This window comes from Bubalus kerabau, chromosome 8 (assembly GCF_029407905.1).
Source record: "Bubalus kerabau isolate K-KA32 ecotype Philippines breed swamp buffalo chromosome 8, PCC_UOA_SB_1v2, whole genome shotgun sequence".
Lineage (NCBI taxonomy): Eukaryota > Metazoa > Chordata > Mammalia > Artiodactyla > Bovidae > Bubalus > Bubalus kerabau.
In genome coordinates this window covers 72,544,447-72,571,979 of record NC_073631.1, presented here as the reverse complement: position 1 = coordinate 72,571,979, position 27,533 = coordinate 72,544,447, and the positions used below count along the sequence as shown (strand labels likewise).

The following is a 27,533-nucleotide window of genomic DNA, read 5'->3' as shown; positions in this document are numbered from 1 at the left end:
CATCCAAGGCAACAGCTAGAATGCTTCCAAGATCAGAAGGCTTCTCTGATATCGCTCTGATATGCAGGGCAGCAGTGATGTGGGGAGTATAACTAGATCACTTGCCCCACGCTGCCCATGCTGCCTGTAACTTCTCTGAAAGAATGAAAACGCTGAGCCTAGGAAAGGAACAGAGGAAACATCTCAAAACTGGCTGCCACATTCAACTTTCCTGTTACTCACCATCTCGCCTAATTCTGTTACCAACAATCTAATCCAATTCACTTATTGATGGTATAATGAGGACAATGAAATTGCCTTTAAAGAATCAGTACAGGGGACTGATTTTTTTTTTTTTTTTTACTAAAAGAACGCTGTAAGTCAGAAAGTAGATGAACTAAATGATAAAAGAATTTTTCTCCACCAGGTATAGAGAAGTCAAGCTCTTTTCTTCTTAAATCTCAGATACTGTGGGATGGCACACCAGTTAATTAATAAACATTTACTGGATACACACCATATACTCTAAAGTACCATGCCAGCAATAAATCATGTTTCTGATCAAGCAATGATAGAGCAGATTCTGCTAAGGAAAACAAGAAAAAGCCCCTGGAAAGTAGTGTTAATGAAATGTCATTGCAGGTTACAAAATTACAAACAGTTGTATAATTATTTATTTCATCATAAGCAAAATGTTACATTATCAGAGGTCCTAACAAATATTCTCGAAGAATTCAACTACAAGGCAGTGGATGACAATGTTGGCTGAAGCTGAGGATGTCCAGAAATTGCTTGTTCCCAATCCAGAAGATCAACTGTTTAAGTTATGCATTTGAATGTAGGTTACGTTCATAGAGAGATAATTTAATAATATATACCACTTATTTCTCTGAATTTCAGAATACTCAGGATTTTTCAAACTAAGCCATTTTAACAAATGTTTTTATGTTATATATCGATTACATTCTTTCAAGTTCTGAGTGAACCTATGTTTTCTATGGTATGGTCATATTTTAATCTTCACCACCTCTTTCTTTACCATATGGATTGCTCTTCAATATTCTTGAGTCTACTGAACTCAAAAGAAGTAAAAGTGACGTCTATACAGTTTGTGTCTATAATTCTGTTCAATGAATGAAATATAAATAACTGATTTATCTGAAATGTAGAAGTACTTTGCATGATTTAAAAATTCTCACAATGCTTTACTCAGTCTCACTGATGAAGTTCAAGATTTTAAACTACATGTATGTTAGGGTAAGTTTTCTTATAGTGGCTGAACTTCAAATCTGGATCTTTAATATATAACATATATAACTCAGCTCTGGGTTCTTTTTAATCATGACACTGGCTGGGGGTAGGAACCAGACTCTATGAAGTGAGTAGCAATAGCTTACACTGAAAAAATCATAGGAAAAGTGGAATCATAAGAACTACAAGAGTTTTGTCTAGAAGTATTTTAGAAACAACTGAATGGAATCTCTAAGACTATATTCAATACTAATAGCAAAAAAACCTCCATATACAGAGATTTCACCTACAGATGGTTGAAAAGTGATTTTATATGATCCCATAATACTTCATATAATTATCTGTAATTAAATTAGCACAAGATAAAAATAATCTACTTAAAATAATATAAAGTATTCAAAACAATTGCTAGGCGAAACAACATTCTTTTTCATAAAAGGAACTGTCATATATAACCAAGTGGCAAAAACAGAATGGAGTGAGCTGTGGTTAAATGTAAATCCTATAGCAATGAAGTCATTTGTATTATCCTTACTTCTTTGAATAAATTCAGATGACAGTCCTATTTCATTTCTTCATTCAGTTTGGAGGCCAGATGGCATTAGAATCATTTACTTCACCTTGTTGTGCTTAATTACTACAATCAACACACTATTTTCCAAATTAATCATAACAAAGTAATTTCATTAGTAACACAGCAGGCTGTTGAATTATTAGCATCATAACAGTTTGCAAACAATTAAACTTTATTTGAACCTTAAAAATTTGCAGAGTGGAACATTATTGTAAGATCTAATGGCAATAGAGTACAAATTCAGTACAGAACAAATAATCAAGCAAAATGCTATGTAAAATATGACTTACAATCACCTTTGAAAAAAATTAGCTCTCTAAATGTTCATAGAAAAACAAATAAAAGCTAAGCAAACATAATGGGAACATAGCAATTAGCATATTTTCTAACAAGCAATGTTGTTTAAATTCACATTAATGATATTATGATGATCTTGGAAAGTGTGTGATATATTGTCAAGGGTGTAAAGAAAACTTTCTCCCTCCTATGATACAAATGATTTCACCAGATGAATATAAAGGAGTCCTGAGTTGAAAGTAATGATTGTTTTTCCTGTCATCCCAATTAAAATGTTTTTGTTTCTTTTCTTATCTCCCACCTATATGCAAGTAAAAAGGAACAAAGGGCAGAGGAGCTCTGGACACAAGTAACACTTTCTTTTTCTGTATTGTCACCATTCACAGAGACTATCTGGCATCAGTTGGCAAAGGACTCCCTCTCCTGGATTAACTGTAAAAGGAGGCAATAATCTTCTAAATACTTTACATTTGGAGTGAGTCTGTGCCAGAGTGGGGGAGGGGTTTCCAAGTGGGTTCCTATGCAATGAAAAGCTGCTGCCATCTACTGGCCCGGGACTAAAATCTTCACTTGGATCAGAAGCACAAAATGTATACCTTACAAGGAAGTCTATCTACATTTACAGTGGAACCCACAATTGCTTTCACTTTTCAATCTCTCAGGTCTTGAAAACCAATCCACTACATTCATCCTCGGTTGTCTCACTTTTGCCAAGACGATTTCAATCTATTCCAGTGGCTCTACATTAGAACAAGATTAACAAGTCCACAAATTAATTTCTGAAAGCTTTAACTTGACAATGTCTAATTTATATAAACTAGAATTTACCTACAATCTCCCAAATTAATAGATATATTTTTATATGTGAAATCAGATAATCACAAGGAGGGGATAATCACATGGGTTAGGGAGGGGATAACAGTAAAATATAAACTCTGAAATATTACTTGTAGATAATTTTTATAATAGAGGTTTTTAAATATTATCAACTCATTTGCATGTTTAGAATCTTTATTTTTAAAGCAAAGATCTGAAAAGTTCCATAAAAGTAGTATCTTCTAATCAATGATTCATTATTAGCAGATTATATTTACTCCAACTAATTATCCAATCAGTAGTATATTTTGATATACATACATCATACTGGTACCTTGTAGACATTTAAAATACCTTTGATTTCAACCATACATAAAAAAGTAATAATATAACTCCACAAACCTTGCTCTGGAGTACAACGTACACCTCCTGTGTCAGACTGACACCAACCTTCCACTCACCTGTTGGTACATGTTCCCACCATGATTTCCACACCCTCCTCTCTGAGCCTTCCTTCTCTTCTCATTGCTTTGAGAAGTTCAGAGTTGTACTTCTCAAGTCTGTGGTAGTAGTTTTGTGGTAGGACTTTAATAGCATAGTAAGGATCAGGCAGGGTAAAAGTACTCGGTTATGCCTTCTGATTTTGAGAATACATTGAGATTCTTTATGCCATTTCATTCGTGGCAGAATGGGGCCTCTCATAAATTTTTTGTTTTATTAAATTTAAAGAAAACTACAGTAGAAAATGTTGGCAAGCCAATTATATAAGCAGGGTATTTATTACTGGTAAAGGGCTTTGTACAGTAAACCATGGTTCTGGTCTGCACATGTGTTGCAGAAGGGGATAGCAACTATCATGTGCAATTCTACCATTTTTCTTTCTCGTGGCTATATTTAACATAAAGTAAACTTGCCAATCAGTAAAAATTCTTTCATGAAAACATGTTACTACTGCTACTACTACTATGTAAAAATAAATACTAAGATGACTCATCTACAAAGTTTTAACAAAGCTACATTCTTTAGATAGCATTTATCAAAAACTTATGAGATATATTCTATCAAATTTTCTTGAAATTATATTTTACATTCTAAAAACATTGATATCCAGTATTAAGAGAAATTACAACTCATACTAGTAGTAGCAATGACTATGTGATACATACAGAATAGTGCTGAATTCCTCACATAAATCAAATGAGTAAATAAAAGCTATTGATTTATTTCTTTCCAATATAGCAACAGGTATAACTTTACTGCTTACTTCTAATTTACATTAATATTCTTCATTTAATTTGACATCAGAGGAATATTACAATGAATGCATAAAACAACAAAGACAAATGATGCTCAACAAAACAAAGGTTACGAACTGTTGTCCATGCTTTCACAATGATTCTCAATCCAAAAGATTTGCAGACTAGCAGAGGAATCTTCCTTTTTGCGAGCAGAAAGAAAAAGCTGCATTTTAATTTTTCTCTTCAGGCAAAATGTTGATTTTCCCTGCCTAGAAAAAAATTACATGTTTAGCCAAGGAAAGAAAATGAATGTTTACTCAATATTTTGTCAATTCAGCTCCTCAGAAAGACCATAAGAGTGGTATTTTACTAAAGAGGAGGAGGCTGTGAAAACAGCTGGTTATTAACAAAGGGACTTTCTCTAAGTAATCTATTTCCAGAGTAAATTCTATGAAGTTATTTTAAAATTTTGTAAAACAAGATAATGATTTGGGAGTATAACCTATGTGTTATCAGAAAACTACAAAGACTTTTAAAAAAGCAAAGACTCATAACGCAGAGACCAAGAGAACATATGAGCTATTACAGAATATTGGATTAAAATGTACTTACCGAGGACTCTCAAATATCATACATCTCCATTATGTAGGCTTTCGGCACCAAGCCAATGGCTCCCTTCATTTCTCCTACCCACCAGCCATATCTATTGTATTCCTAATTGAAAACAATATGCAATATTAACCTTTAGACTGGTGTAAGTACAATGTCATTTGTATGCAACTTCTTAGAAATGTTGTTTCTTTTTATAAAGTTATAAGAGCTTTAGCTGCAAATTGAAACAATTTAATCTTTTTTTGTTTCCAGACACTTTAAAAATGCTGTTAGGCAAAGATTTAAATTAACATATAAGACAAAGCCTGTTTATTTCGTGGTGTAGAATAGAAATAGTCACTTAGGATAGGAACCTGGTAAATGAAACAACATAAGGAAGTCGGCTCTCTGGGCCCCCTTCCCTTCTCTCTCCCCATGTCTGTCTGTCTGTCTGTCTGTCTCTCTCTCTCTCTCACACACACACATATACACACAGCCTGGGAGACACCTTTTTATATGCAAACCACAGTGTTAGAGGCTCCAAGATCACTGCCAGGATCCTTGGGAAACTATCTTTGCCTTCAAGGAGCTTATCATCTGGCAAGGACAGCCTTTTTTTTTTTTTTCCTTTCACAATAAATGACTTAATTCCTAGTTAAACTCAGACGACCAAAAATGATTTAGAATGTAGAAGTATGCTCCTTCTCAGGAAAATCTAATACATCAGTGTAGCCATTTTAAACAGGTAAATTAGAGAACTGGAAACACTAATAAGATATCCCCAAACCGGCTTTCCAACAGAATTCACAAAAGGGCTCCTTTTCAGAAGCTTCCTAAAGGCATTTATTGTTCCTCTGATTGATCACAAACTACATTAGGTAAAGGATGAGTAGAAGGAATTTAAAGGTGGCATTAGATTCACCCTTATGGGGAGGATCAATAGGAAATAAAAGTATCTCAAGTTATAATGCCAAAATATTAATCCAGCTATAAAAAAGAGTGACTGATGAGTCACTTTTGTGTTTATTTTGCTTGCGAGCTGAACCTGGGCCTCGTTTTCTTCCCTTTGCTCCACTGAAGACACGCCACTGGCTCCAGGCATTGTGAAAACTGTACCTAATGTTCATTTGTCTGCCAGATTGACTAATGTATTTTTATCTCAAATTTATTTATGTTTAGTGAGATACAAACAAAGTAAAATGAATTACAAGTTTCAAGAATAATATCTTCCAAAAGCAATACTCTGAAAAAGCACCATAGGACCCAAATTTAATTTTTCATAGAAGATAAATTTTTAAAATCAATCCCCAAAGTAATTCAATAGGCTATGATTTCCAACATCTGAGTCATAGATAAATGTGCATATGCATATCAAGTTATATGTGGGGAGGGAATGTTAATACCCAGGATAGACTTAATGTTTGTATTGATGATGAACTATGCTATTGACCATCAGAAAGGAAAATCATACAATTCTTCCATACAAATGTAGACATTCCTAGGTGTGTACTGATTTGTAGTCTATCAATAAAGAGTTTACAGGATTAAAATCTATAAATACTTTTAAAACAATGGGATGTATCAGAATTAGTTTTTTTCTGTAACAATAAGATGGAAGGAAAAGGCTGGGGAGAGGAAGGGAAGACCCGATTCTAATGAGGGCACAGTTCTGGTTTCTGAAACAGTAGACTCAAGATTTTAAGTTCAAAAGTTTCCTGATAGTATGAACTTAGTTGACAAAATTCTCTAAACAATGAAAATAGTTTGAAGCCCAGAACTCAATGATGATGACTATAATCTGTGCAGAATATATTTATCAGAAGAAAATACCAGCTTACTGAAAGCTATGATTAGCAACCATTATAGCAACCATTATATCCTAATAGGTACCTAATAAAGCTGCCCTTTTCAATTTTTAAGGCAATGAATACAATTAGAGCCTAACGCTTAACAAAACAAATGTATTCCACCTTGCAGAGGCCAAAGGCCCACAGTGTAAGATTGCAAAATGAATACTTTAACAGAGTAAGTCTAAGCGTGAAAGCTCTTATCCAATGCCCATCTAAGGTTTTTCCAACTGATTACTGGAAAGTGTAAAGGAACTAGGCCCCCAAAGGGTAGAAACAGGAACAGAATACATTTAGTGAGACGGTATAGTATGATTCAGTCCTGCCTTCAGAGAATAGCCTGCAATCTGGATTTCAATGTTTAGATTCAAGTTATAAACCAGAAAATTCATATTACTTTATAATATTCTGCTTTGAAATTATAATCTGTACTCTCAATTAAGTATGTATTATTGTTCTCAAAAAGCTCACTCACATTCAAATTTAAGAAACTGATTTCCAACAAATCACTTCAACAAAGGACTTCACATGAGAGAATTTTACATGACAGTAACTGAGAAGATTCATTAAATAGAGCATAGTAGTAAACATCAGAGGAGTTTATTCAGCTGTAAACACATGCCTTAAAAGTCACATTCTAGGAAAAATATAAGTTTTAGGCTAAAATAATCCTAAATGCTTCATTTAATTAATTTAAAATAATTGAAAAGCCTATGAAATACACAGCTTGTAGAAGTACTCTAAAATATCACAGGTTTAAATCAGAAAAGAGTAAAAATAAAAAACCAGAATGTTTATTACTCTACATTTGTAAAGAATTCCATATAGCACTCCTGTGTGGAATTAAGAGGTAAGATAAAATATAGTGAGGTAAAAATCTAGTAGGCAAATTTATGGATTTACACTGCAGCCATTAGAGGATGTCGGTGAGACTGCAAACACAGAAGCTTTTACTTTTATCATTACTATCCTCTGTATGAGCCTCCTGAGCAACATGAATCCCAATTAAACCATTTGCAGCCTATAAATTGGAATGAAGATGGTTCTTGGAGTATGGTATCCTAAACTTCAGCCTGCAGATTCAATAGCACACACGATTTCCTTGGGAGGAAGAAAATATGCCTTCCTCTGCCTTCCCTGTTCGCTGCCCCCAAACAAATGTGATTATGAATGATATATTACTTACAGTGGAAAATAATACAATACATACAATGTTGTCTCGCTGTCCACATACTAACTGAAGTCTGGTTTAAAAGTCACAGGTGGGTCATGAAAAAAAAAAAAGAAAAACAGCCCTCAAACCTCATCTTGTTAATAAACAAAAAATAAAGAGACAGAAATCATACCAAGCTGCCATCTAAATCTCTGAAAGGTTAGGGAGCATCATGTCATCTTGATGGCACACGAACGAGATCTCAGGTACAAGAAGGTCTGCCATCTGGTATCCTTCACCCTCTGCGGCTCTTAACATCAACTGAAATGCTAACATAGGCAAGTGACTGTACTTCAGGAGGACTGATAAAATAATGAAGAGTCCTTTAATCTACAGGAAACCATTCTAGTCAATTTATAAGAAATATTGCATCCCTTTGTAGGACGTGTAATTATTTTCTATTAATCATGTGCTATAAAGCTACATTATGCGGTTATTCTGTTATCACTAGAAAGAGGCCTGCAGTCAGCTTCTGACAATGTTAGGTAATTACTAACACAAAGCTTCTTTCTCCTCCCACGGTAATGCTATCAAGATCCAGAGGTGTAGTGATGCTTAGTGTATAAAAATAGTACTCAAAAGAAATTCAATATCTGTAAAATGGATGGCTTCAAGGCAAAAATGTAATGTGGCAGTCACAGAAGCAAAAGCACCAAACTTGCCCAATAATTCGAGAAAATAATGAGAAAGCAACACTGAACAGTTATGATCCAATGCCTCCGTTTTCAATTTTTGCATCATTAAAAAAGTTTTTATTTTGTAGTTGAAATTTTATGCCTCAAATAATCATTATTAAGCAGTAAATTAAGGTGATTATGTAAAAAAGTAGGAAAAAAGAACTAGTTTTGATAAAAAAATAGAGACTTTATCCAACACAATAGCAAAGGTATGTCTGTGTTTAATTATTAACTACATCTTCTCTCTCTGCTGGTGTTTTATTTTACACTTAAATAAGAAGCCCCCTCGCCCCAATAAGACCCCAGCATTTCCTTAAATCCTTTTCAGCACCATGATTCTCATTTCTCAAGCATGATAATCCACTTTCTACAAACCATATGGTAAAAGAATGCTGCCTTAACAGAAACTTGGAACATTAATAAGATTTTGTGATGTACCACCCCTTTCAGAAAGGAGTTACCAAACTATCTGAAAGCAACAGGTGTTAGGTTAAAAGACTATATTCCTTTCTCCAAACATATATCTGTGCTTTTAAGCACAGATATATGTTTGGAAAAAGCACAGTCTTATGCAGAAATAAAGGTAATTTTATTCACAAAATATAAACTAAACTGAGTTTCAGAACGAGTAGACTTTACCATTGTTTTCCAACTATTCACTGTGATTTTTGATTTTTCAAATTGTTTGTGAACACTGCGGTATCATGAAAACTAGATAACTATTTAAAATATGGAAATTTTTTTTTCAAGGCCACCTCTGCAATCTCTTCCTTTTTACTGTTTCTGATTAGAAACTTTATAAGAATCATTTCTTGTACATCCATCATTTCAAAAGTTCCCTTAAAATGCACAACAGGCACTTGACAACCTCAACATTTTACTATTATTATCTACACATGAATTGCTTGACTCTTAGTCTCCTAACCTCATTCCTTAAGTGAGGAAATGGACACTAACAATCTCTAAGCTCCTCCATTATGTTTGAAAATCACCATTTATGAACCTGCTTTAACACCCTAAGTCTCTTAGCAACTTACGGAAACCAACCTCATTACTCTATAATTTACTATGCAGCTGTAAGCCTGAGTTACTCTAATTCAAGGAATTCCTATTTTTTTCTCCAGGCACTGAAAATCCATTTTTAAAGCAAGAGAGAGAGAAGACAAGCAAGAAAGGTGATAGTAAGGACTTAATTCCTGTGATCAATTTTAGTTTATGTTCCAGAGTCAAGACACAGTTAATTCAAATTTCTACCCAGTCAACATTTACAATACGATAAAGTAAAAACTGATATGCAGACTGATGATTTGTAGATATTGTTAGGCAAAGAAAGAGCAAATCACGCTCAGCAGCAGGTGGCTTTGGTACTCAGTGTATACACCAACCAACACATGACTCTCTTAACTGTTCTAGATCAGACCTTCATCACCTTACCCTGGATTACTGTGTCGTCAACTCTGCTTCTCTATTCTTCCTAGAAATTGCTTTTGCCAGCTTACTTGGCTGCTCAAGAATGTATACTAACCATTGCCCCACCCAATGCATTAACTACAAACCCCTCAGCTTGCTTTCTTCCTACCCTGCGGGATGAAAGGGTGTGGATGTGGATGTAGCCACATCCTCCTCTCATCGCTCTGGTCCCGAAGCCCAACCTTCCATGGTGTACTAAGTCCCGCTCCCTTCCCAGGCAATGTCTCCCCTCCCTCATCTAAAACCTATCTAGTGACTAAAGCCTGACTCAGGTTATCCAGATTTCATCAATTTTTCTTTGAATTATCTAATCCATACTTATATTCCCCATTTCAAGCTGAGTATTTATTCCTCAGTGGAGTTTATGTACTTTAGCTTTGTCCTCCAACTAAAACGTACAAACTCACTGAGATCATGGCAATGTTTTACACTTAGTCTATGTGCCCCACACTCCAGGACATGTAAATGATGTTCAATAAATATTTACTGCGTGATGAAACATGCTTTCTCTTCATTTTGGATGACACACCAGTTGACTGTCCTACATGTTTTCTTAAGATGTGTCATTTCCAATAGGAGTATTGTATCGTTCCCCCAAGTACATGGGACATACTTGAAGAATTTTAGTGATGATGAAATTAAAAGATGCTTGCTCCTTGGAAGGAAAGTTTTGACCAACCTAGATAGCATATTAAAAAGCAGACATATTACTTTGCCAACAAAGGTCCACCTAGTCAAGGCTATGGTTTTTCCAATGGTCATGTGTGGATGTGAGAGTTGGACTGTGAAGAAAGCTGAGCACTGAAGAATTGATGCTTTTGAACTGTGGTGTTGAGAGAAGACTCTTGAGAGTCCCTTGGACTACAAGGAGATCCAACCAGTCCATCCTAAAGGAGACCAGTGCTGGGTGTTCATTGGAAGGACTGATGCTGAGGTTGAGACTTCAATACTTTGGCCACCTCACGCGAAGAGCTGACTCATTGGAAAAGACCCTGATGCTGGGAGGGATTGGGGGCAGGAGGAGAAGGGGACGACAGAGGATGAGATGGTTGGATGGCATCACCGATTGGAAAAGACCCTGATGCTGGGAGGGATTGGGGGAAGGAGGAGAAAGGGACGGCAGAGGATGAGATGGCTGAATGGCATCACCGACTCGATGCACATGAGTTTGGGTGAACTCCAGGAGTTGGTGATGGACAGGGAGGCCTGGCGTGCTGGTAATCATGGGATCGCAAACAGTCGGACACGACTGAGCGACTGAACTGAACTGAACTGAAACAAATACTTGTTCTGAAGTATGTTTAGCTTCACAGTATGAAGTTTGTTGTTTCTACTTACGGCTGGCTATTGCCTATCACATTTTCCAATGTGCTGTATAGGATATCTTGTTTAAAGAGCCTAAACTTCACTTGCAGAAAGAAAGATACCTATTCCCCTGCAGAACTGGGACCACATAATTCTATTTCTTTGAAGAAATAGCTTCAGTTGAATTTACTGTAAGTACTGACGAGGTTCAGACAGAAGCCTAAAAGGCAGAAACAGTGTGGCACATCTGAGGGAAAGTCTGTTTTTTCTTTTTCTTGTGATTATTTTTTCAGAAGATCCAGAGTCTCCAGCTTGTTACTAACCAGGTATGTGACCTTAGGCAATCTCCAAGTTCTTTAAGGGAAGATTTTTTTCACATATATATCACTTTTGAGACTCTACAATAACTCAGTTAGATACTTAACATAAATCAATGTCTATTTATTATACACTTGGACCCTCACACAATTTTCATATATTAAACATCTATCTGTCATGATGTTAGATATTAGAACTCAAAAATACTTAAGACACAGTATCAACCTCAAGGAACTGAGAGAGGGAAATGAATAATCCCAGTCATGGCCCACTTACTTAGGTGGAGCAAAATGGAAAGAGAAAAGCCTTCAGAGTCAGATCTGCATTGATTCCAGGAGAAGGTACTCCCTAGCTGGTATCCTCGGGTGATCTACATAATAAGCTTACTGAGCATTAGTTTTCTCATCTGCAAAATTATAATACTTTACCCTTCACAGGATTATCATAGGAATCAGAGAAGTGAAAACATATTGAGTGCCTAGAACAGGGTACTAGTATTTTTGCAATGAGTATTTTTTTATCCCCTCCCTCTGCCTTCCCACTAACTGGTAGAGCAAAATACCAGGACAACAAAAACCAGCATTTTGGAGCACGCTCTAAGCAACCTAGGTTTCCCTGGTGGCTCAGACGGTAAAGAATCCACCTGCAATGCAGGAGACCTGGGTTCTATCCCTGGTTTGGGAAGATCCCCTTGGAGGAGGGCATGGCAACCCACTGTAGTATTCTTGCCTGGAGATCCCCCATGGACAGAGGAGCCTGGTGGGCTATAGTCGATGGAGTTGCAAAGAGTCGGGCACGACTGATCACAGCACACATAAGGCAACCTGATTACTATGGGCTGTTCCAAAGGGAATCTGACCTTTAAGGGGTAAGGTGGGAGACATCTCAAAGAGTAAGAGTGTGCCATATAGACACTGAGTGGGCTCTTGATTTTTTTGTGTGCGGAGAGCCGAAGTGTATAACAAATCATGGATTTTTCCATTTAAGTTTTTTTATTTTTTAATTAACAACATGGTACTTTGCTTTACTGTTCTTCTGTTTTGTTCCTGAAAAGCCTTTGCTTATTCCATGCAGAATTAAACCACAACAGCCCCTCCACTGCCATCTCTGGGTACCCTGCCTCTTTGACATGGCCCTCTGGTTTCTCCTTTACCCCTCAAACCACTACTGGGGCCTGATGGCTGGCCTCCTGTAGGCACCTTCCCCTTTCATCTGTCAACATTTTCCTGGAATGAAGGATAAGAGAACATCAGGAAATACTAGAGCATGGTTTTTGCAAGTGGGTAACAAGAGGAGCCCCATGAGTGGAATGAGAACATCTTCTGATGTAGTGTGTTTCCATACACTGCTGATCATCACTAGGGAGAGCTGGGCCTGCCCATGAGACAGCATGGTACCCCAGTCCACAAGATGCCCAGATGGACAGCACAGACACGAAATGCCATCAGATCCAAACAACCAGCAACACGTACAAATACTTCTCCTCCTTCCCCAAAGACTGTAAGACACGATAACATTTGGGGGGCTAGCTCAATATCACCACATATATCCTATATTGAGATGTCCTAGTTACTCTTCGACAGATAATGTTTGGGGAACTAGCTCAATATCACCACAGATATCCTATACTGAGATGTCCTAGTTACTCTTCTGCAGGAGTTTGCTATTTGTGGCACACCGGGTCAGACAGTCACAAAGGAAAAAAGTAAGAATGCCAAAGAGTAACTCTGCATTTCCCTCTGCCAGTAGAGCTCAGCAAGACTTTCATTTTACTTATTTTTCTGGTACGTCTAAAGCCAAAATAGCCCTAGTAAGAGAATCTTTACATTTTCACAATGCAAAGCAAATGATCAGTGACAGTTACAATTCACCAATCACTGGAAAAAGTCATAGATACAAAGGAAGGCGATGCCTGAAACTCTGAACAATGCACACTAAAAAACGCCCTTTTACTGTATACTAGTGAACACTGACAACCTACATTTCCTGTTTTTGACTTAATAAAAAATGTCTCAAAAAGCCCAAGTCACATGTGTCGTAAACAAGATGAAATATTCCAGGATTCTTAACTCTTTATTTTTCTGTTAACAGCAGACAAAGCAGCATGCCTCTTTCATAGCTCTTCTGTCATTAAGTCTCCAAAAATAATTTATTGCCTTAAAAGTAAGACTAGGAATGTGGTTAGCAATTTACTGGTGAGTACAGATTGAAAGATAAACTAATAGTGATGTAAATCCAGAACAGCAAGTAGACTAACATAATCCAAGAGGTATGCAGGGCTATGGAATATGCCTACAGCTATGTAACCTGGATCCTGCTATCAAAATTATAAAACTTTATATATAAATACAGTTTTAGGATAAAACTATTAATTATGATATTATGTTTATTTAAGGTGATAACAAAATTGAAATGCAAACCAGTAGAAGGATTTAGCACAATTTTAAACAAACTGATTCATAAAAATAATAAAAAATAAAAAGATTTTCAACCTCTAATATTATTTTCCCCATCTAATAAATCTGAAACTAGGCTTTGTGTTTCAGAATAACTTCACTAACAAGGCAGTTGTCACTGTTGTTCAGTCGCTAAGTCGTGTCCTACTCTTTGCGACCCCACGGACTATAGCACACCAGTCTCCTTGTCCTCCACTATCTCCCAGAGTTTGCTCAAGTTCATGTCCATTGAGTTGGTCATGCTACCTAACCATCTCATAAAAATTACATATTTCACTTTCATTCATCCCTATAAATATCTTTCACTTTAGGGAGGAGGGAAAAAGATTTCAAAATCTCCACTGAACTACTGAAGTATATAAAATGTTTTAACACATTAAAAAAACCAGCAGTGATGTTATATGAAAAGAATTGTAAGCAATAAGTTACAGTCTTGTATTTTTAGGCAAGCAGTATTTGAATTTATTATTAGTGAGGTTCAAAGGTTAAAACTAAGAAAATGCCAGGCACTTTGAAGGAGGGCTGGCTCAGCCAGGGGTCACGTGACAGCTACTAATTGGAAAATGTTAAAAAGGGAAGGGGGAAGGGCAGAGTATCTGCCTTCTCTTCCTTCTTTATTGTAACATTTGATTTTCACCAGAAGAAAAAAAGAAAGAAAGCTAAGATTTGTATAACTCTCAAAAGAGGCTTGAAATAAATAAATCACCCACAGCAAACACCCCATCAGGCTTCCTTGCAGTAACAGGAAAAAAAAAAAAAAAAACCCGAAAAGGCTGAATTTTAAAATCAAACTATATTAGAGAATTTTAATAAAGCAAGCCTGATTGTCAAACTAGCTAAATTGTTTTGTCATTATATTTACAAAATTAAAATACTCTTTATTATAGTACATGCCATTTTATTTCTTGATTTGCCTAAATATTTATATTGAAAAGAATGAATCTTTTCTTAAACTATCTTGTGTGCCTTTTTTAAAAGACTGTTTTCAGAACTGACAATTTTCCAGAAGGTAAGTCAAATCAATGATAATTATATACCGCAAACTATAGATCAGTTAATTATAGAAAGCAACTTGTATCTCTTTGAAATCTTTTAAATGATATTTTTTATTAGACAAGTCATGGAACTAATTTTTTTAACTAAGTACACATTTTTTATGTCTCTATAAATATTGTTAGACTCCTTAAAATGCATTCTTCCTTAAGTATACAATTTTTACATTTAATTCAGAATGATGAAAAGAATTTTCATGATTAATGCTTATACTTTATTGACATGAGATAGGAAAGTAATAACCCATAGCTAGATTTAAAGTGGGATTTATGACATCATTTTGCTTGTGCACATTAGCTGCAATTACCTGCACCACTCATTCTGAGCCACTAGATGGTGTAAAAAAGAAATTTAAATAGTAAAATTTCATTTCATCACCAAGAAATCGAAATATAACTCTGAGAAAGATTAAACAAATTTCTAGGTATATAATAATGCTAGTGATTTGTATTATCTACTGTACTTTAAAAAAATCTATTAATACATAGCATCAGCTCCACCTTGATCTAGAAACAAGTCCTTTTGAGCAATGTTTTCTCTCTACTAAGGACCTTGAGATCTGAATTTATAATGATACTCAGCACACAGACTGCTGTCATCATTCACGTGTTGAACAAATTTATGATATTAAATTATGGTCTACGTTTGCCAAAATTTTGATAAAAACTGGAAGACAAAGCAAATATAAAATTAGAGAATCAGCAGAGGTTCCTATCTGAACTCACCCCAAGCCAAATGGGGAAGTAAAAGTCTTCACAAATATATCCTGAACCTCAAAGCAACCTGACAACAAATAGCTAAGATGCTCATTAAAGCCCTGAATGTGTTCAAATTCCACTGAGAGAAAGCTCAGTGTCCTTTCTTTCACCCTCACTAAGACCAACCTGGTTGATTCTACTAGGTCCACAGCTGGGTAAATATGGGTATTTACTCATCCAGCCAATGGTGACAATGTGCTAGCTAACAAAGTCTTGTCTCTTCTTTCAAAAAACAAAATGAGTTCCAGAAAAAAATGCCCACCTCCAGAAGGCATCTCAGGAAATGCTGACAGTGGAACTTTAAACCGTGTGAAAGGTTGATAAAGGAAGTATTTTTGGTCAGCCCAAATAACAGCATTTAGAAATTTTAGATGGGAGAATATTCTCCCTATGCATGACTTTGAGCAAACTCCAGGAGACAGTGAAGGACAGGGAAGCCTGGAGTGCTGCAGTCCATGGGATCACAAAGAGTCGGACACAACTGAGCAACTGAACAACAACAACAATATTCTTATGAGCCAGACTTTAACCATTTAACTTAACTTTACAACGTGCACGCGTGTGTGCGCTAGGTCGCTTCAGTTATGTCCAACTCTGTGCGACCCTGTGGACTGTAGCCCACCAGGCTCCTCCGTCCACAGGATTCTCCAGGCGAGAATACTGGAGTGGGTTGCTGTGTCCTCCTCCAGGGGAGTCTTCCCAACCCAGGGATGGAAACTGCGTCTCTTATGTCTCCTGCACTGGCAGGCAGGCTCGTCACCACTAGCACTACCTAAAATTACCATCTCCACAGAACAGGTTTGGGAGAAAAGGAATGACTTCCCCCAGAATCCTACATATATGATACACACCCATAACTGCACTTTCAATTTGACCTTCACAGAAAATGGTTTTCTGAGGCAATGGCAGAAATAAGACAAGCCTACGGGGGCGCTGCTTCACAGCCTGTCCCCGAGGCTGGTACTCTGCGGCTCTCAGCAACAAAGACAACTTGGTTCATAAGAAAGCTTCAAGAACAAACCACGTGGGCTTTGTAAGTTTCATATTTTACCACACATATATAATGGCTGCATGCCATTTATCCCTATAGTCTGAAATTCCAAGTGGAAGCTAATCAACCTTTTAATTTTATATGCAATTTTACATACAATTGAATTTTATGCAGCTAAACTGCTGAAAGAAACTGTGAGCTAAGTAAATTTGAGGAATGATTCCAAGAAAGTTTCTTGTCAAGAACTGAAACTAATCAGTTTGCTTTCTATATTAAGTAACTGACTCAAAAAGCTGTGATTTTAACACAGGACTATTGAATGCTCTGTAGTAGGCTTAATCCAACCAACGGTTGTGACATGACTGTTTATAGCTTCCAAGAACTGAAAGCATCCTTCTAAAAAAATAAAAAACTTACATTAGTGAGCGGAGGACTGTGAGAAATAAGGAACAGGTCTTACTTGAGCACCTGAGCTAACAATGATCACAGCGGACTATATTTACTTACTATTTTCATCCAGTAATCTATAAGTGTTTATATCTCATTTCTTTTGAATTCCTGGTACCTAGAATGGGCCCTTGCATATTTTAGGTACTTTATGATGGTTACAAATTAAATACAAGTAAGGAAAGAAGGCGAGTGGGGGAGAAGAGAGGGGAAAAGGTAGGAAGATTGATAAAAGCACTATAAAAAAAACAAGAGCAGAAAGCCCTGGTCTGGGAGTCAAGATGTCTGGTTAAAGGACTGGCTCTGGCACTCTCTTGATGCAAGTTCACTTATCTGTAAAACTGAGGATAGACAGACGAGCCCAAAGGTCTCTCACTCAAATGTTCTATGATTCTCTGTGTATGATTTTACACACCAGTCAACTAGTGTTTAAATTCAATAAGTGATCTTATTTCCAAATTCTCTTCTGTATTTAATAAGTCATACTACCTTGCCCAAAGGTTAAAAATATTTCTCTAATAGGGACTGATGTTGAAGCTGAAACTCCAATACTTTGGCCACCTCATGCGAAGAGCTGACTCATTTGAAAAGACCCTGGTGCTGGGAAAGATTGAGGGCAGGAGGAGAAGGGGACAAAAGAGGATGAGATGGTTGGATGGCATCACCGACTCAATGGACATGAGTTTGAGTAAGCTCCTGGAGTTGGTGATGGACAGGGAGGCATGGCGTGCTGCGGTTCATGGGGTCGCAAAGAGTCAGACATGACTGAGAGACTGAACTGAACTGAATCAACAAAGAACACTAAACTTCTAAACTTAAAATTTACGTAATGTTTCTCTACCTATATTTAAATAGTTTTTATATATTGTTTGTTTCTAAAGTGGCCTCATGAAGCAGACTGAGGAGAGAGATTTTTAATCCCCATATTATAGCAGGCAAAGTTAAAACATGAAAACTAAAGGAACTCACACATGTCTTTAGAAGTGTAATCAATTAAGAACCTCGACTTTTAGATAGATCTAAGGACAGAAAGATTTTAAATAATCTAGTATCTTAAGAGACAGAAACAATGATTTTTTTTAATACAGGAGGATGAGTTCATAGCAATACACTTTGCTATTATGTTTACAAATACAATTATGCTAAACTTAAAAAAATTACCTACACCTGTCTGAATAGAAGAGTATTGCTTTTAAATTGTCGGAACACCCAATGTATTTACATAAAGATGAAAAACTTGTTCTATAAACAGTGTTTCCAGTAGTGAATGGCAGACAAAATCAGAATAAGCACACAGAAGAATAAAAAGGAAGAGGAAAGGAAAACATAATAAATAACCTAATACCTTACAATGTTAACTTTCACATAAGTATATTGTTTCTGGAGAAGGCAGTATGTGGATGGGAGCCAAAGGCTGAAGTGATAGGTAAACACACTGTTAAGTTGAATCCTGTTATCTGATTGTGTTTAAAATTTGATTATATTTCACTTGACAAAATAATTAATTATGGTGAACTCCCAATTGTTACCAGGGATCTAGAAGAATTCCAGTTGGCATTTTTCCCCAGTGTCCTCGATCCAAATGGATAAAATCCACCCTATCCACCCTTTACAGTTGTCATACTGGTGTATCTGCTTACCTTGCTAAGAATGTAAATCACATCACCACGTTTAAATGACAATTCATCAGAAAGAGCTCCTGTGCAGTCCCACAAACCCTGGTAAAAATTAGCATAATCAGTGCTTTTATCTCCTGGGAAGAAGGAAGAGAAAACAAGAGTTAGTTTTCCTGTAATGGGCCCTCATTTTTAAATGAACCAATAGTAGTTAAAGGGCCAAAACGGTCTTAAAAAAAAAATCTGTCCTCATTAAAAGAACACTTCATTACATCCACACAAGAATTCTACTTCTTGCTCTCATCTAAGGACCCTTTTCAAAAAGATCTATTTTGAATGTCTCTTTTTTCCTCTCTCCCTCTCTTGTTCTTACCTAAAACTTGCAACTGCAGTAAGTTTCTTCAAACCAGCACCTAAGTTACTTCCCACTTATTTTCTGTAACAAACCTAAGCCCACCTGCAACATGTTTTGAAGGTAAGTCAACCTCCCTGCATAATAAGCAATATGCATGAGATATGATAAACAGGCTGTGAAATAAGCACTGGACAGAACTGGTACTGAAACTGCAGAAATAAGCACTGGGCATAAGAATAATAATAATAAAGGAGATAAGATATAAACATAAACAAACAAGATAACACAAAAAAAATTTTTTTTAAGTTTTTTAAAATGCAAAGCTAGTTAAAGGAAGAGAATAGACTGAAAGTAATCTAACAGATAATTCCGGCTCTTATCTTTGAGGACTTTTGTATCCAAAGCCTCTCAAAGTTATTTCCAAAATATTTTAGCAACTTTGAAATTGCCAGTGCTGAAGGTGCATTTTTCAAGATTTCTGTCAGCCCTAGTTTAGGACATTAGACTCTGAATAAACATGCAACATACACTGGAGTTATCAGCTCATCCTTCTCACAGCATAAGCACAATGGATGTGATGTGCTCAAACTGCCATACAGACCATTAACTGATTGATTATTTAGCGCTCTCCATTCTGCAATACCACAATAAACTGGGTAATAAATGCTTTGTCACTTATACAATGTGGGTTGCCTGAAACAGTGCAGAGTTAAATACACTGGCTGCTTTTGTTACACTGAGAACTGTTTCCTGTTTTTAATTTCATGATAATTGAGTTTTGATGAGTTAATGCAAAAAGAATGCAAGTAATATCAATAAGATGTCCGTGTATTCACTAACCAGGCAGAACATACACGTGCTGACAACTTCCATCACTGGAATGTCATCTTTGAATTCTGAGGGGATAACTGTAGAGATGCATGGTGGATCGGGGTTGTCATCTTAGTTTTGTTATATGACTCTCAAGTATCAGGCTGCTTGGCAATTCCAACACAGTTGGTCATATTAGCGTGTCATGAAGACATTCATCTTATTACACATAGTTTGTGATTTACACAAAGTCTTAGGTTTATTAGAAATTTAAAAAATTCTTTTTAGTATCTGAAACTTTTTTTTTAAGCCCAAAAGAAAATCTGAATAATACAGAGTCTATTTAGGAAGTAATACACTACTTTTCCATTATATTTATATTATATAAGGACCAGAATAGACAACCAGAAAAAATTCTATTATTAAATTTTTTCCCTTATTTTCTAAGGATTAAAAAAAGGGGAAAAGCAAAGGTGGGAGAGAAGGAAGGAGGGAGACAGAGAGACAGACACCTTATTGACTTCGCTCTTGCATGTGGGCACTCATCACTGAAGCCATCAGAGGCGTACACATGCCTGGGAATCCAACCAAGAACTAAGAACGCTCTGTGGTCACGCTTATTACATTTTTCCCCTCAAAGCATGTATTAAGGAAATTCTGTGAATGGACACTAGAGGGCACTCTGGCTGGACAGATCACTTCAAACATTGTCAAAATTTTTTTAGAAAAAAATTACTTAATAATAAAGTGACTGATTTCCTTTAAAAACCACTTATTTAGACAAATAGGGATTTAGAAGTTGAAACATTCTAGTCAGATTAAATCAACTGCTAACTGGGTCAAATGTTGCGCCCCGTGCAGTCCGTCAGTGTCAGTTTAGAAGTCAAGGAATTAGAGCAAAGAGAGGATGACATCATTTCACAGGCGAGGCCCTCCCTGACAGCCACTGGCCAGGAGGTAAAAGGATCTAAATAGCTGGTTACCCCTGTGGAGGTTCCTGTGTGTTCCCCATGCTGCTCAGCCTTAGGCTCAACCCCAAAAGGTTGAAGAAAGGAAACTTGAGCTAAAAACAAGAGAAGTTCTGGCTTAGCTGGAGCATCCCAGTGGGTTCTTCAGCTGTTCAGCCTGCTGCCTGCTCTTTTCCGTTTTCAGATTCTCTCAGAACAGTTTTTCATTCAGTAGATTTTCAAAAGGTAGAGTGGTGGGGAGAAGGAGAAAAAAAAAAGTATATGGTGATTTCTAACACATAATCCTGATCACTTTGGGGTCTTTCTTCCCCTCGATGCACTTGGTGAAACCCTCATTAACACTAATGGGAGTTACAGGAGCGCAGGAGGGGAAGAGAGACCCCCACCGTGCGCAAGATGCATTGCTCCCGAGATGTGCATCATGGGCATTTCATTAAATCTCACTGCTGTAAAGAGGCAACAGAGCCAGCGATCTGGCAATCCTGGGAACAAGAGGCGTTTTCTACTTTGCTTTCTGCCATCTTGATGATGATGTTATCCAAAGACCAACCTCATTTCTGTGTCCCATATGTGAGCTCTGTTAAAGAATAATAAGTTGTTTATGTCACATGGCTACATGTACACACAATTGACTATTCTTTCTATTTCAGCATGCAATATTAGTTATGATGTAGAAGAATCACAACTGGGGAGAAAACCTGGTAGTGTATGTTAATTAGCCTTAGTCTCTTTAAGAAAGCAATGTCGAAATTCTTAGTATGAATTCTAGACATAAAAATTAAGAACTATCTTGTTCCTTAGAGAGCAGCAAGCTCCTCTGGTTTACTTTTCTAATATTTTTTTCTGTACTAGATTTTTATTCATTTCCTCGTCAGTGCATTTTTTTCTTTTTATAATTTATTTATTTTTAATTGGAGGATAACTGCTTTACAACATCGTGTTGGTTTCTGCCTACTATTCTAAATTTTAAGTGTGGCTAAAAATACACAAAAAACCACACATCGATATCCTTGGAAGCCCTGTGGGTTCACAAAGGTTAACACCACTTATACACTGAAAAAATAACCCATGTGAGATGTGTTTTTACAAACAACAAAAAAAAATGGAATGGAGTACAATGTCATAAACCACCAATAAGCTTACTTTCTGACTACAACTTAAATCTGTTTAGTTGTTTTTACTGCATATATTAATTTTTATATTCTAAATTAGTTTTCCTATTCTATCCACGTCATGATCAACATCTTCAAAATTACCAAAAATAATCATCTCCTTATGTTTCTTGTCCTGAGAGGTATATATGGTTAAAAGAAGAAGGTAAAGAAAGAAAATAACATTCTAAACTAGCCAGCTTGTGAAAGATTTAAACAATGTACTTGCACCTATAAGTTAAACTAGCACAAACAGAACACTGGGCAATAAAAACAGAACTGTTACGAAAGTATAAGCTAAATATTGAAGATATTTAGTTTTGCAAAAATGAAAAGATTTTAAAAACATGATGACAATAGATGAAACACACAATGATAGATAATGATGAATGTCTTCTTGAGTAGTGTTAAAGGTTTAAAAACTATTTTAGAAAAATAAGCATATTATACAAAGTTCAAAAAAATCACATGGAATCTTTTTTCCATATATATAAAAATATATGCAAGCTCTATAAGCTTAAGCATGAAAGAACTTGTAAGAAATATAAGATTAATTCTGTTTTTGCGTACATATTTCACATTAGTCTGAATTTTTTTTTTTTTTACTAAAATCAGTCAATGTGAAAAATATATAACATTCTTGAGTAAGGTTAGAAGTTCACATCATGTGATGCTCAGCAAGATAGTAATACCCTTGTCAACTCACTGCCCTGCACAGCAAACAAACTTCTAGTGTTACATCTTTGACAGCCTGGGGAGAGCAAAGGTCACTGCTATGCAAAAGCATTAAAACTGTTGCTTGAAAAGAATTTCATGTCACTAAAGATAAGAATTATTGCAGTGCTTTATGGCTATTGCATGAAAAGCTAGATCTCCTTATTGCATTCCTTTGAGGAAAAACTGATTCGTTTTTCCTTCCCTCAAAGGTAAAAATTTGGGAGAGAGTTACTCTAAAAGGATTTTTGAAAAATGCAATTGCTTTAAACCAAAACACTTATATTTATGGGAAGAATATCTGTATGTGTCCAGTTTCCACACCTACACTGAAATTTAAAAAAAAGAAAATGACATGCTTTTAGCAGAAGCTTCATGATAAAAAAACATATGTACTTCCACTGCCATTGAATGTCGTCCTCAAGATTTTGCTCAGACATGGTGTTTATAGCTGCATTTTGCAGGAACAGAGGACTCACATCTAATGACTTTGTCCTCACTTCCTTTCTGAAAAAAGCAGACCCAAACCTCATGCACCAACCTGTTCCTGCTTTCCTGTCCAGGTCCGGAAGTCAGGCCTCTGTTTCCTTTCCACATGTCACAGTAGGAAGGACTCTGGAAAGCTACTTCCTGAACACACACTTCTTGTCCACCCTGTCCCTGACAGCTTGAAAGAGTGATGTATGACCATATCAGCAAGGGGAGGCGACCCCCATCTATAGCTCTTTGCAGGACATGGGATGATATGGCAGACCTTGCCCCAGCTGACATGTGGCTATGAAGAGGTGTAAAGTCCTGATAAGAAGGCAGTCCTTCTCTTCTTTCCGTGTAAAATAATTGCTGATTTATCAAAACTAACCTCATGCCTGCACTACAGATACGGTTTATCTCCTACTATTTGGAAATAACAACCAGCAAGAAAACTTGCTTGCATCATGTGATTCTGTACAGAGCATATATAGCTATTTTTCCAGTCTCAGTCATAATTAGCACTTGGGGCCATGTGCCAAGTGGAAATGGATAAGTGGAATATCCTTCCTAGTCTTCTAGGCCACCAGTGTCCTTTTCCCATTTTTAAGCTGCTGTCACTGGACTCTGGCATTTCTTACCCAATTCATTTGCTTTCTGTGTTAATCATATGCAATGAAGATATGCATGGCCAACATTTAAACAGGCTGCAGATCAATTAGCGGTCTTAAGTTTATCTGATTTTTATCAAAGAAGACAGAGCTGTGGGTCGATTGTCAGAGCCTGTGTCAAGTTGACCTTTTCAGAGATGTCTACATTGCTAGTCCCCTGGGCAACTTGTTGTCCCCTGTTAGTCTCTGAATGGCAGAAGTCTGTTCTGCTCAAGCACAAAGTATACACAGATGTCTATATTACATTCTTATAGGTTTGACAGCAACTGCATGTTGTATCTATAAACTGTCCTTTAGCAGTGACACTTCCTCAATGATGATAAGCTAATTTATGCAACTAAATCTCCTTTGTGCAGAAATGAAAGCTAATTGAGTCATTACAAAGTAATTCAGGAAGGAATACCTTGTATAAATTGGCTTACTTTATAAATCCTTCTCAAGTGGTTTTCATGCATCCTAAATGGGTCTAAGCAGCTTATCAGCCATAAGAGATCCAGACCCAAGGACCCAACTGCAGGGAGCTGAGGACACATCTTAGAGTAGGGAGAAAGTGATGAAAAGGAAAGTGAACAAGACCAAAATAAGCTTTTCCCACCAGCTCATTACCTGTGGTGTGGTGAACACTGTCCTGACTCATCTTCCTTTGTCCCTCCACTTTCACCAGAGCTCCGTCCTCCTCCTCGTCTGTAAATAAACAACAAATGGAACATTGAAGTCCAGTACGAACAACACAGTACTCACCCCATCTTAAGAGCAAAACTAAAAGTTTATAACACGTAAATATTCCTTTTCAAAGAAGGAAACCACTCAACATCCACATTCCTTTTTCAATAATCTAAATAAATGAACCTATAGCTATATCCAAATAGCAACCTGACCAGTTGACTTGATAAAATTTAAGGTATGTACTAACGTTTCACATATTTTGTTTTAAATGCTCACAGAAATTCATCTGGAACAATTTTAAATCCAGAAAAGCCCTAAAAATCCAGTAAAATGATACCCAGCATTATATGGATTGACCACATTATACTGTGGCATGAATACCACACAGAATAAAATCACTGTCCCTAAAACATCAACAGAACAGAGAAAATGTGTGATATAAAATAGTTAACCTATAAGTCATTCATTGAGTATCAGATACTTCAGATACTTACAGAGAGATACTAGAATGATCCTCATCCTTCAAGGTAATTCCCCCCAAATTAGACTCGGGACCTACTCTGTGTCATACACTATAACAGATGTTAGGATTTTATAGATAAACCATTTTAAATCCTTATTTTACAGAGAAATAAATTGAGGCTCAAAAAGGTAAAGAAACTTTCAATGTTTGTTATTCAAATTTAGATTTGTGATTCCAAAGTCCATATTCTTTATCCTGATATGTTCAAATATATCCTTATATTATTTCTACACTCCCCCACCACACTCCTTCTTCAAGTTATAGGAGGAAGAAAATGATATAAATGAGAAGAGTTTTAAACAAAGTCAATTCTTTAACTCACAAAGGAATATTTATTACATGACCACTTCCTTCACTGAAAGATTTATATGAAATTTAGAAATATTTAAGGCAGGACATAGGAACAAAATGGCATGTCAAGGAAAAAAACTGGGTTCAAAAAGAATCACAATTTCAAGAAAAATCAAAACTTTAAAGAAAAATATGCAAAAAATACAAATACAGTCATTATCACTATTAAATAATTCAGCTAATAAATCTTCATTGAGCATTAAATACTTGTAAGAGAGAGGGTCTACCAGACAGAGGGAGAGGCATGAACAAAAGAACAAGGCACAGGCATATTCATTTTGGATAAAGAATGTGGTTCTTGTAGAGGAAGAGTAGGATAGGAGACAATGGTAGTCGTTTGGGAAAACTGTTATAAACTCGTGAACATTCAGCTACGGACTTCAGATGTTTCTATGTTTGGTGAGGAATAAGAGCCCCCGCCACCCCACCCCACCCCCAAATTTCTGAAGTGAGAAAGGGAAGGACTGAAATTGCTTGAGCAATGTCCATCTGATCTCCTTGTCCCAGAAACATAGAGAAGGGGCATGGAGAGAGACCAGTCCCAGTCTGGCTAAAGGGGAAGTTAGTCCTGAACTGGAGGGGCAGAGAATATGGACTGGAGATGATTACAAGAGGGGAAGGAACTAGAATAGACACGCTCTGCCTGACTGGATGTGGAGGGCTAAGGGAAAAGAACAAGCAACCAAGGATGACTCATGTTTTGAGTTTAGTTAACTGAGAAATGGAAACATCATTACTAAAAAGAGTATAGCCAAGATAAAGTGTTGTGCCCTGGCGTGGCAGGGAGCAGGGAAACCACAAGGAGTTGTGTTTCTGACACTAGAGATTTAACACAGGGGTGGGACAGCCCAAGGAAGACTGGAAAGTTTGGTAAAGAGATCAAGAATGCATATGTGAATTGAGACATCTCATGCAAATTTTAAAGTGGTGATAAATAAAAACCAGCATTTAAATCAAGCTTGAGAGTTACTACTATACAATTATAACTGTTTCAGATTTTTGTAACTCAATTCCAACTAAAGAATGAAAGGTCCAATACGGAACAGGTGGAAATCATTGGCACCTTATACGTATTAATTTAAACCTAATATTGTCAATTTAATATAGTTCAGTCAAACAGTAATGAGTATACAGAAGACCTAATAAAAACTCTAATATTAAATCCTGTCTCTTTTTAACAATTGCCTCACTTATGCTAAACCTGAAGAACTAGCTAACATAAATGGATTATAGGGTATTTTAATATAAAATTTTTAATTTAAACAAATTAATTTAAATTTTAATATAAAATTTAATATAACATTTAAAGGTTTTAGGGTCATTTACAGTTATTTAGTCCAAGCATCTCATTTTACAAATCATTCATGTTTTTAAGGTGAAGGAGAAGGCTTTCTGTACTTTTCACACTTTCTCTTTCCCCGGTACTCTCTCTCTTCCAATTTGGTCACAAATTCAATAGTAAGAAGTAAATTGAAAAACAGTTAAGGGCACTTATCCTGAAGTCAAAAGCTATAACCACATCAATATAGAAAGCACTATTCCTGGCTCTTAAGAAGACACTATGGGATTTAGACTCACCACCCAAAGTTAGGGTCAAGATATTATAAAAACTAATTACAATAATTAAACGGGAAAAACTCTGCTCTTGGCGAAGTTGTCAATGAATTTAGAATTTACTACTAAGAACTGTTCTTATTTTATTAAAATGTGTCTATAATGTGTACAATGTATTCTTAAATTATCAGAATGATATTCAAAATATTTACTTAACTATCAATATTTTCTGTGAAGTATCCAAATTGATATCCATGTGAGATGTTTAATAAGTATTTTAGAGGACAGGATGTGCATTAAAAACATTTCCTTTCTCCTTTTCAAACCTAGTGCTGATATCTTCAGGGCAGAGCCTTCTGTGTTTCATATGTCAATTTTTTTTAACAATAGTCAAGCAATTCATTT

General features: G+C 36.2%; 1 protein-coding gene across 1 annotated transcript in view; it reads right to left on the bottom strand.

Moving 5' to 3' along the window:
* Positions 1 to 1,954: 1,954 nt before the first annotated feature.
* The window catches only part of SKAP2 (src kinase associated phosphoprotein 2), a 168,306-nt gene continuing 142,727 nt past the window's right edge, over positions 1,955 to 27,533 (bottom strand). The window contains exons 10-13 of the mRNA XM_055590543.1: positions 24,641 to 24,718; positions 18,922 to 19,034; positions 4,768 to 4,869; positions 1,955 to 4,424 (exon numbers count right to left, since the gene is read on the bottom strand). Coding sequence (XP_055446518.1) covers positions 4,777 to 4,869; positions 18,922 to 19,034; positions 24,641 to 24,718 — 284 coding nt within the window. The 3' untranslated portion in view covers positions 1,955 to 4,424; positions 4,768 to 4,776. The remainder of the gene's footprint in view (positions 4,425 to 4,767; positions 4,870 to 18,921; positions 19,035 to 24,640; positions 24,719 to 27,533) is intronic.